The sequence below is a fragment of the Carcharhinus amblyrhynchos genome, chromosome 9 (assembly GCF_965287045.1).
Source record: "Carcharhinus amblyrhynchos chromosome 9, sCarAmb.v2.hapA, whole genome shotgun sequence".
NCBI lineage: Eukaryota > Metazoa > Chordata > Chondrichthyes > Carcharhiniformes > Carcharhinidae > Carcharhinus > Carcharhinus amblyrhynchos.
In genome coordinates this window covers 42,169,739-42,181,850 of record NC_137332.1, presented here as the reverse complement: position 1 = coordinate 42,181,850, position 12,112 = coordinate 42,169,739, and the positions used below count along the sequence as shown (strand labels likewise).

The window sequence follows — 12,112 nt, the reverse complement described above, 5'->3', positions numbered from 1 at the left end:
AGTGCAGCGATTTTGGCAGTTGAATCTTTTTGTTTTATGAATGTGACTCTGCTTTTTTAGTTAGCACTCATTTATATTTTAAGTTACAACATTTATCAAATAACAATTGTGTCATCAAATTCAGGGTAGTATTTGAAAGGGAGAAACATGAAACAGCTATTGAAACTCTAGATTTAGGTAAAGATGACTTCAGTTGGATCACATCAAAAGACAACTATATTAATGAGTTAAACAACAGATTATTAATGGAAGGTATGCAAAAAATGTGTCGCAGAAGCAGTTTATATCCCTAATGGGCAAGAGTTCTTGCCAAAAAATGTCACCCCCATGGATACTTAGGTAAGAGACAACATCAAAGTAAAAGAAAAAATAAATAAAAATTGAGAAAACGTCACAGATCCTGGAAGCTGGGAAAAATACAAAAGGACCAAAGAGATTGTATAAACTATAAAAACACAGTACAAAAGGAACTTTACAAGGGACATTAAAATCAACACACAAAATTTTTCCAATTAAATTGGGAACATAGGATGATGAGGGAACTTTGACAAAATCACAATTATCAGTTTCAATGAAAATAAAGAAATGGTGGACATGCTAAAGTATTACTTTGTGTCAGTACTTGCAGTTGAAAAAGAGATGTCAGGCATCCCATGAGAACGATCATTGAATCATGGACTCAACAAAATTAACATAAACAAGGTAACAGTAATGGAGAAATTAATGGCACGACAAAGTGGTGCCGCATCCATTGGTTTCTATCTCAGGGTTTGAAGAGAGATGGATGTGAACATTGCAGATGTCCTGACTATACTTTAACTTTCCAAAGTTCTCCTGACATAGGAATCATTCCTTTAGATTGGGGAATTGCACATGGCACTCCCATTATATAAGAAAGGCGATGGAGGGAAATCAGGGAATTCTAGATTTGTTAGCAGTTATCGAGAAATTGCTAGACTCTATAATTAAGGGCAGGGTGACTGAACGCCTTATGAGTTCCCACCTGATCTGAGAGTACCAGCATTGATTTGTAAACGACTAGTCATGCTTGATGAATATGATTGAATTTTTTGAAGAGGTAACTAAAGCAATGGACAGGGGAATGTCTTTGAATGTTATTTGATGGATTTCCAGGCAACATTTGCTCAAGCACCTTGTCAGAGATTCTTGCTAAAGTTGAAGCCCATGGTGTTGAATGCAAGTTATGAACCCGGTTCAGCCATGAATGGAAAAAAAGAGTTGTGTTAATGGGCCATAACCTTCTTGGAGTGAAAATTAGCATTATATTGCCACTCCATGCCCATTTATCTGCTCTAAAGCTCTTAAGTGCTTGTCTCACCTGACCTTACTGATTCAATCTGGGTGAGATTCAGGCAGCACAGCACATCCCTGGTTCCAGCATCAACGTCCAAAAGAAGTGGAGTGAAAGAGGACAGGCCATCTTTTTTTACGACGCTAAAGCGGATGAATTTAAAGATCCCATTTTAAGTCACAGGCCAGATTTATGTCATGTTACTTGGAGTACTGTGCGCAGTTCTGGTCGCCTCACTACAGGAAGGATGTGGAAGCTATTGAGAGGGTGCAGAGGAGATTTACAAGGATGTTGCCTGGATTGGGAGGCATGCCTTATGAAGATAGGTTGAGGGAGCTAGGTCTCTTCTCCCTGGAGAGACGAAGGTTGAGAGGTTTATAAAATGTTGAGAGGAATAGGTCGGGTGGATTCTCGGAGGCTATTTCCCAGGGCTGGAATGATCGCTACGAGAGGACACAGGTTTAAGGTGCTGCGAAGCAAGTACAGAGGAGATAGGGGAAAGTTTTTCACTCAGAGGATGGTGAGTGAGTGGAATCGGCTGCCATCTGTGGTGGTAGAGGCGAACTCGCTGGGGTCTTTTAAAAGACTTCTGGATGAGTGTATGGGATCTAATGGCATTGGAAGTTACAGATAGTTCTATGGTTTGGTAGGTATAGATGTGATCGGCGCAACTTGTGGGCTGAAGGGCCTGTTTGTGCTGTAGTGTTCTATGTTCTAATGTAAGCGTGGGAATAGCTGCATTTTCACGAGATCTAATGCTATTCATTTTTTAATCCTTTTAATTATCCTGATATACAACCCATAATGATCTAATCCTGGTGTGTAGACTCCATACTATGTTTCTGAATGATCTTGGTTAAGTTTGGGTGATGGGGAGCTGAGAAAAGCCAAGAAAATCCATGTTTGATCAAGATGGTCAGAGACTGCCAGGGTGGGGCTTTGTTTGCAGTGGTGGTTTAGCTAGTGAATGGACTTGTGCTCTGGCAATGTTATAGACATCAAGATGATGGCTGCATTGTGAGTAAGGTTGTGGATAATAGTCTTGGCTCCTTAGCACAAATAAGTTTTGCTCACATTGATAAACTGCAAACTATTTGAAATAAAATGGTTGAAGTGGAGAAAAGAATCCTGTAAGTCAGAAAGACGGATACTCCTCCAGCCCTACCTCCCTGATTTAACCAGAATGTCTGTCTGAGATACCATATGGCAGGATTTTCAAGGGCTGAAGGTGTGCCTCCACTGAAGAAACTATCACCTGATCTCCCGAAGGGAATTGAGGATAAATTCCCTGTTGAATTTGAGAACTAGCTGCCATCGTTTCGTAATCATGATTTGAAAGCTGGGCTTTTCAGAAGAGACATACAGCATTTGATCTTCAAGATCTGGGGTGGCTTATAGATACCAATTGCTGGTCATACATTGTCTTGACTTCAGTGTTTATCGAGAAGGGCTGAGGCAGCCGGACACGATGGGACCTCATCTGGGGCCAAGGCTGCTTGTTCTGCTGGGGCTTCTGAGCGATAACAAAATGGAGGTGTTAGAGACCTTGGTGAAACTATGGATGGATACTTAATGTTGCTCAGCAATGCAGTCAAGGCTTTGGCCTTTTCAAGCTTTGTGGATGCCTGTATTCTATAGTTCATCATTAAGCCTGAACTACTTCCTTTGTGATTATAATCCTGATTTTGTGATGTTGTCTTTTTATCTTGACAAGGGTGTTTGGTGTGATATATGAGCACCAAGGCATGTGTCATATGTAATCCTATTATCCTCTGAAAGCCCAGGGATATCCACTTATTTATTATGGAATTCATCCACTGGTATACTTTGACAATGGAGTGAGGAAGACCTTGATTTTAAGTGTTTTACTTACATTCAATCTTGGACTTCCCTTGTGGTTCCGGGGGAATGGGGTGGGTAAGTGGGTCTGCCCACTTTGCTCTGGACCTGTGTCAAATTTAAATTGTCACTGATATTTCCTTTGCTTGTGGACTGCTAATGGGTTTCCATCGTTCTATTGGGGAGTGAGCTGGGATAGTTGTATGGCATTAGGGTTGTGCAAAATTTACTAATTGATTGTTTTTGTTTTTGTATGGCATTTATAATGGAAGATTACATGATATAATATATTTTACTTTAATGTATAATATGAGTAGCACCACTGCAGGTTGGTGAGCAAGTGGTTTGATGTAGAGTTGGTGGGTATGGCCTTATAAGTTCTCATAGTGGGTGAGGAAAACCTCCATTAGAACTAATGATTTTGGATTTTCTTTTGTATTTTTGTTATTTTTGGGGTTAAAGGTGAAGGTGCAGACAGATCATGTATCCTGGAAGAGATTGAGTTTTATTTTCGTTGGCACCTCTGAGGAGCTTGGGGAAATATTTACTGGTGCAAGCCCAAATATGGTTGGGGAGTCCTTGGTTGTCTAGCCTTTCTTGGGTTGTTTTCCTTGGATGCGTGGGTTGCAACAATGGTTACTTAGTAGTTTGGCTTTGAGAGTGTATGGTGAGCACATCATCCTGTTGGGGGGAAGAGATTCTTGTCCTTCCGGGGATATCCTTGCTGTGGATGTCTGGACAACTCCTCCCTCTGTTGCTAGGGTTTCCTTGATGGAGGGGTGATTGTTGGAAACCTGTTGATCCTGAATGGCACCTCTGGTGTGACTGGAGATTGGGGAAGTTTGCTTTATTGAAGCCCAGGGGTAGTGTAAGTAATGCTGGCCTGTCAGTCCTTTTAATTGTGTAATTGCTTTCCTTGGCTGAGTAAGTTAGGGCAGTAGCAACTCTGATTATCCATTCCCAGATCCTGTGGAAGATATATTGGGCAAGGGAGTAGGTTGACCTCCCTAGAGACGTTCCGTTTTGAGGACTTCTGGTCCACCCTCCTTCTGGGGGTTTGGTTCCCCTGGGAGAATAGTATCTTTTTTTTTGCAGGGCCTGAGTGTGAGCCCAGTTACTTGGGTTCTGCATTTCTCCTCTGAGGTTACGTAGCACTGTTCCTGATATCCTGCATTCGAGAGTATACATTGTCAAACCATGTCTTATGCCTATTGTCTTATCCTGGTGTTCCTCTCTCTCTGAGATTTCCTCTTGCTATCTGGCTAAGTGGCGTGCTGATAATGGCTCTGACTTGTTATATTTAGTCCTACGGGGTTTCCCTTATCATGTCATGAGGAGAGGATTGTATCTCCCTGAGATATCTAGCTTGTGAATGAATGGTTTGATGGTTCTCCTTCTTCTGGTTGGTGGGGTCTCCTTCATGGGGAAACAGGTTCAATTTTCCGACTGATGGTGTGACTGGAGATGAGTGAGATTTATTTTTTGGTGAGCCCAAGTGGGGTGTTAGCATCCTTAGCTTTTTGGCTCTTCTTTCATCCATCTCAATGTCACTTACTTTCTTAAGCTGTGTAGGCAAGGGGAGCAGGTATTTCAAAGATGTGGAGATTATACTTCTAGTGGAATGTGCCCTGTTATCGGGGTGGGGCTGAGGATAAGTTTAGATACCTGGGCTCTGTTTTATCAGCATTCTCCCTGTGAGGCTGTGTAGCTTTGCTCCTGTTATCCTGTATGTGAGAGTGTACACTGTCAACGCCACGTGTTGGGTTTGGAGTTTATCTTGATGTTCCTCTCTTTCTGGGTACCCTTTCATTGTTTGGAGATTTTGGGGTGCTTTTTACACTCCAAATGGTTGTACTTAACCCTACAGGAGCTCTCTTATGCTATGTAGCTCGGTCCTTGTTATCCTGTGAGCAAGGATGTGCACCATTGTACTCATGGCTTTATCCTGATATCCCCACTCTTTGCAATATCCTTTCGTTATCCATGCAAAGGGAGGTACTGATTACGATGGCAATGAATTGTAATTGATAATCGAAACCAATTGTTCAGATATTTGCCAGCCTTTTCTGTGTGCATAGGTGGAATGATGATTATTGTGCTGCAGTGGATTTTGGGGTAAAATGGAAAATCTTAAAAATATTTAAAAGAAAAGAAAATAAGCGGCCAGAGAGCAGGAAAGATCCAAAGTTAGTGCAAGGAATGTGGGAGGATGGGGTGTCAGACATTAGGGCTGGGAGTTTGGATATCGGGGGGAGTTGGCATTGTCATCGAGGAGGCGTCAGTAGTCGGATATCTGGGGTTTCTTGATTTGGACATTCAACAGGATGAGGTTCGGGCCAGACGTTGGGGGTGGGTTGAGTCATGTGTGTGGGGGTCAAATTGAGTGGGGTGGGGGGAGTCCCTAGAGATTTGGTCTGGATCTTTAAAATAATTACATTGAAGCTAGAAGTGCTTTTGATGGTTCCCAGCGCAGTGCAATTGTCTGGAGGAAGTTAGCAATTGCCATCTTTTCCCTTAGCTGAGAACTTCTGAGAGTGGTTCCACAGCACATATTTGGGGTACCCACCCAAATCTGAGGCCAGGAGCCAGAAAGTTACAGCCAATTACTCAAAGATAGATGATATATAAAGCAGTGTGGATGGAAGCATAACATTACAAAGAGATATGGATAGACATGAGTATGCAAAACTGTCAGTTGAAGTTCAGTATTAAACAATTATGACATCATCCACTTTCGACATGAAGGGATGCAATAGGATGTTTTCTAAATGGTGTAAAGCTAGTGAAGGGTATATGGAGCTTTGTCGCAGAATCAGCCATGATCTTGTTGATTACTGGCTTGCAGGGCTAAATGGTCTACTGTTATATTCCTATTCTCATCTAATAAGTTTCTACTTTCTCAGGAGGCCATTATTTAAAGAATAATTTTGTTTCGGTAAGGACAAACAATAACCAAATTGCCTTTTTAAGTGTGTGACAACCTTTGCTGTATTTTAAATTCACTGTCTTCCACTTTAGCTATAAGTTAACCAAATTCACAATTAACAGTAATGACATTTGGGAGAATTGGCGACTTTTTACAAGTATTCATATTCCGTTATACAATTTTGATATGTGTGTGGATGGAACAGATATACACATCGCTAAAATTTAACAGCTCACATCACAGAGGTTTGACTGTTCTGTTTTCCTTATTTTTATGGCAGAATGCTCAGGAGTTTTACAAATTTTTACTTGAAAAAGTATTAATTTAGAGTTAAAGCCTGATAAATTGCTTAAGTACAAAAGTTGCTTTAGCCCAGTATGTTTCCAGTCACAAGGTCCAATTGAGAAATAAATTATAAGAAATTCAGAAAATTTCCATTCCAGGAATCTTATCAGCCTTTTCACTGTAAGAAGTCTGAAAAATATTTTTCTAGATTACTTAACTGAATTGTAAATTTCTTAACTTCTCATACATGTTTACGAGCTGATTCCAGTGCATGAGTAGTTCAGTCTTGTAGACTGTGCATGTTATTTTGAATAAACTGAGGGAATGTGTAACAGGATATCTTCAGACCTGATTCTGTTGTGACTCGTATGGATTTGTATGTTATTAGTGCACAATTGTCACAATGGAAAACTTTTTTATAATGCAGAAACAGGATTGGGTTAGTTGCTTTTTCATAAGCATGCCAGAAAGTCAGTTAATAAGTGTATGTTAATTTGCGAACATTAATTACATGTTATAAATTTATACTGTTACTTTTACCAACATATTAATATGCATAAACAGAATAATATTGAGAACATTTAAAAACATTTGGTTTCAGAAGATTTCATAGAAATACAGCAAATGGAATAATAAGTAATTAACAAAGGTTTTGTGATATTAATGATTAATATTTGCATTATTAACATTTACATGTTTTACATAGAGCTACTGGAAGTTCCAAAATCCAATTTCTCAGAGTACTAATTCTGCTTCTCCCAATGTGGGAAACTGTGATCTCCACCTATAAGAACAAGTCAAATTTATTAATGTTATATTGCATGGATACTTTTTTTCCATGTTGGTTATTTTTAATGCTTTTTGTTTCCTGAAATATGGTTGCAGAGAGTGCAATATTCTGTTCGTTTGAAGCTTCAAACACACTGTACTATGTAGTACAGCGTAGGCTATGTTTAGCATACTGCATACCCACATTGCTTTTGACTGGGGGAAAACAGAACTTCACATTTGCCAGCTCAAATACATGTGGCACAGTGGTTAGCACTGCTGTGCCATAGCACCAGGCACCCGAGTTTGATTCCTGGCTTGGGTCATTGTCTGTGTGGAGTTTGCATGTTGTTTCTGTGTCTGCATGGGTTTCCTCTGGGTGCTCTGGTTTCCTCCCACAGCCTGAAAGACAAATTGGTTAGGTGCATTGACCTGAACAGGCACCGGATTGTGGCGAGTAGGGGAATTTCACAGTGACTTCATTGCATTGTTAATGTAAGCCTTACTTGTGACTAATAAATAAACTTTGTATGGTAACTGGCCTTTTATTAATTGACTGCTGGTTGTATTATACAATAATATACCTTTTCCACTGTGAAATCAGGAGAAACTATATGAACCAATTTTTTCACCAGGAGCTGCTTGCTGTCCCTGACACAGTCTCTTTTTACGAATGACTGTTGCCTTGTAACTTGTAATAGTTACTGCAGCTTTTGTTTAATAATTTCATTACATGTGTCTCTGCCGTGACCCAAGATGGGAATTCAACCTGGGTCCCTAGCGCAACGAGGCATAGGTGATTCGAGCTGAGGACTGCCCCTTTAGTAACCCCCTTCTTTCCTGAGAGAGTGTGGTTCTTCTCTAATGGTATTGCTATGATTAGGAGCTAATTGCATGTTGAATTACATATAATTCAGTGACACTGCTGGTACAGTGACACAGCGTACCTTATGCTTGCTTGAATTTCCTTTTTGGCATTTTTCCTTGACCGATAGATGTTATTAATATTGTTAAGCATTTGGTTCTCCTTTTTCACAAGAAGTGCTGAACTTAACAATGGCTTTGTTAGTCTGGTATGCTTATGCAAAATAAACGACCTGGAAAGTATACATTTTCCAAGGAATATTTGTTGATTAATGCCTTGGTAAAGTGCATTACAACGAAAGCATGTGGAATTAATATATTCTTTTAGCTATGGGTGCTTTTTATGTGTGCTGTGTACCTTTGTCTGAGCTTGCTTTAAATCTTTTAATCTAACTTACTTCTTATGGTCTTTGGCTCCCTCTGCAGGATCCTTTAGATCCCGCACGTACTGTTATTGTTATCCGCTCTTTGGTGGTTGGTGGGGTTGCTGAATGTGATGGCAGGGTGCTACCCGGGGATCGGCTCGTCTTTGTCAATGACCACAATCTAGAGAATACTGCTTTGGGGGAAGCTGTTCAGGCTCTGAAAGACTCTCCGACTGGCAAAGTCCGCCTTGGCATCTGCAAACCAATGGTGGTAAGCACCAAAAATGTTCATGAAATACAAAAACTTGATTGCTCCATGGTTATAAAAGAATTTCTACTTTTATGAAAATGCTTGTGCAAGACAAAAACTTGGGACTTATTTTGTTACCAAGGATATCTATAGATTTTCCAAAATTGAATGCATTTGAAATATAACTGAAGTAATCGTTTTGGCTTTTTTCTGCATAAGAGACCACAGTATTTCAATAAAGTCCTTCATTTGAAATATGTTCATTTACCATTTAATTTGAAGTGACAAGTTAATCCTTTCATTGGTGGAATAGGTAATGATTACAATTTCATCTGAGTACCTTCAACATTTATAAAATACAATAAAAACTAAAAGATTAAATTTGATGGTGCTCCCATTTCTAAAAAGCCCAAATGTTTTATATTTCAGCACAAAACTTAGAACATTAGCAAATTATTTTTCTAAGGTGCATGAAATTTCTTGAAATTATGACTTTATTTGCTATTAGCTGAAATGTGACCATATTTGCATTGTTTTAGTGGAAGACTCTGTCATAGGAAGTTTTCTACAGCCACTTATCAGCAAATTTGAAATGGCCTTGAATTTTTAATGAAAGCAGTATAAAATCATACAATTCCTACAGCGCAGAAGGAGGCCATTCGGCCCAACAAATCTGAACTCACTGCAAACGCACCCAGGCCTGATCCCTGTAACAGCCATGCATTTACCTTACAAGTCCCCTGACACTAAGAGACAATTTAACTCTTGATGAAGTTCCTCGAACGATTTCGCTTTCCAAATCTTGGTGACATTGGACACAGCTTGATCTACACTCAGTTCATTTCTGTGACTGAAATACTCATGCAATTTTTAATCATCTCTCATTCATGATATTAAGTGAGCATTTTACTGAGTACCACACCATTGTGAGTTTCTTCTCTAATTTGTCTGGCATACTCAGGTAGGACATTTCTGCATCTAAAGTAATTAAGTAGGTCAATGGCTAGAAATGAATCCATCATAATTGGAAATCTTGAAAGAACATATGGCTAATTTGTCATTTGGTTCTCCCTGTTCAAAGACCACGTTGTGCTTTCCCTTTCTATCAGGTAGACTTTGTTCCCTCCTACTCCTACCGATGGCAACTATTAGAATATATCATCAAATTCCACCCTCACATTAACTTGACTGAGCACTGGAACACTGTTATTGCAATAATTAATCAATTTCACATCAGTTTTGCATTCAGGAAAGTGACTTGAGATTTTTTTGTACACTCCTTCTGAAATAACACCCTGTTACAGCTGTTATCAACAATTGTGAATCTCTGACTTTCATTTCTGCTGTAGGCATTGGAGTTATGTGTTCGGCCTATTATTCTCATCTCTCATGTTCTGTTTCTCTTGCTGTCTGACAAAATACAACTTTTGACCTTCTTGCTTGATAACATTTATTTCTGTTTCCATTATCTATAATATATACATTTGAGGATTTACAGACTCCCAAACTAGTTTTAGATCTGTCATGCCCTTGACCTGATGCCTGGCCGTGATCTGGGACGTGATTGTTTCCTCTAAACCTTCATGCCATCTCGGCGTGACAGACTTTTCCATTTTGGCTTGAAATTTAGGCATTTAATTGGTTGGTGGTTATCATGGCAATGGTAACATCTAAATTTCTGTCTCTGAAACTGAACTTGGCTGGATTCTGCTAAAATCTGGTGGACCTCTTCTGCTGAATCAGAAAACAGACTCCCTTGCAATTTGTAGCCATCATGTTTTCATAGTTCTGGCTGTATTACAGCCATCCTTCGACATCTGCTCATTGCCTCTGCTCAGAAGCTTGGCCTGGATTTTATTGTTCTTTAGGCCTCCAGTAAACCTGTCTCAACGATTGATTTCTAAGTTTGTGCCATACTGTGTGACAAGAGAATTTATTTAATTTGAAAGTGTAATCTATAACTGTGTCACTCAGCACCTATTTCCTTTGATGGAGCGTGTGCCCAGTGTAATCTCATTCTTGGTTGTGCCAGAATGAGTCCAGAATTTCATTAATTTCAGAATAATCCACAGCTCTGGGGTCTCACAGACATAAATAGATTATATTGTCACCTATTTTTTCTCAAAAGCTGCATTCCAAAATGTTGTATTAGAGCTGTATGACTACTGACATGTCTGTGCAAATACTAAATGTGAATGGCTTCATAACAAGTTTCCCTTGATTCTGGAATTGCAAGCCCCAAAACAACATCAGCCAGCTAGATACCAACTCAAAAGCCTCTGGCCCCTCATGATGAGGAAAACATTTCCTCCTTCCTCATCTACGATTTTATTCCCTTTCAGCCAAATATGTAATTACACCAGTCTTCCAAGTTAGGGTTGAATTTCCCCGTTGTCCCCAATTATACCATCTGTGCCAATTATGCAATTAATTACAATGCTGACTCACAATGTGTACAGAAAGCAATCTTTCAAATTGCTCTAACTTCTTTGACGTTAGGGGTTCCAAAATGTGTCACAATTTTCTTTTGTCCTCAATTTCTCAAATTAAATGTAAAGAAAATTCTAACCCAGTCTTGTTGTCATCTTTTGGTTGTGTATTGCACAGAGTAAGATGACTACATCCTCAACTGCAGGCAGCCATTATTGAACTAACTTTATTTACAACTTTGCAACAGAGAAGACAATATGATACAATGCTCAGATCTTGCAATGTACGTCAGTTTGGACAACATGAAGAATAATAATATGGATTTGCTAAACAACGGGGATATTGACTATTATTGAATTGTGTTTAATACTGGCTGATGTTGTCTTGTAGCTTGCAATTCCAGAATCAAGAGAAATTGGTTATAAAGCCATTCACATTTAGTATTTGCATAGATATGTGATTAATCATATAGCTCTAGTACAACATTTTGGAATGCAGCTTTTGAGGAAGAATAGATATCAATATAATCTGTTTATACATGGGCTACGGAAACTGAGAAACCTTGGAGTTCACATTCTGGGGTTGCCATTGACCAGAAACTGGACTGGACTGGTCATATAAATGCTGTGGCTACAAGAGCAGGTCAGAGGCTAAGAATCCTGCAGTGAGCAACTCAGTCCTAATCCCTAAAGCCTGTCAACAATGTGCAGTGCGCAAGTGAAGAGTGTGATGGAATATTCTCCCCTTGCCTGGATGAGTGCGGTTCGAGCAACACTAAATAAGCTCGATACTATTTGGGGTTAGCAGCCCACATAATTAGCATCCTATCTACAAATATTCACTCCCTCCACCACTGATGCACAGGGCCAACAGTATGTACCATTCTCAAGGTACACCACAGGAACTCACCGAGGCAGACAGCATGCTCCATCCCATGACCACAACTATCTAAAAGGACAAGGACAGCAGACACACAGGAACACCACCACCTGGTGGTTTCCCTCTAAGTCACTCACCATCCTAACTTAGAAATATATTGCCATTCCTCCATTGCCACTGGGTCAAAATCCTGG

At 39.7% G+C, this 12,112-nt stretch overlaps 1 protein-coding gene across 5 annotated transcripts in view; it reads left to right on the top strand.

Moving 5' to 3' along the window:
• The window catches only part of patj (PATJ crumbs cell polarity complex component), a 359,514-nt gene that overhangs the window by 80,735 nt on the left and 266,667 nt on the right, over window positions 1-12,112 (top strand). For 4 of the 5 annotated variants that reach the window (XM_080195514.1, XM_080195515.1, XM_080195511.1 and 1 more), the window contains one exon: window positions 8,421-8,630. The exons of the other annotated variant lie outside the window; for it this stretch is intronic. In XM_080195514.1, coding sequence (XP_080051640.1) covers window positions 8,421-8,630 — 210 coding nt within the window. The remainder of the gene's footprint in view (window positions 1-8,420; window positions 8,631-12,112) is intronic. 5 annotated transcript variants of the gene reach the window in all.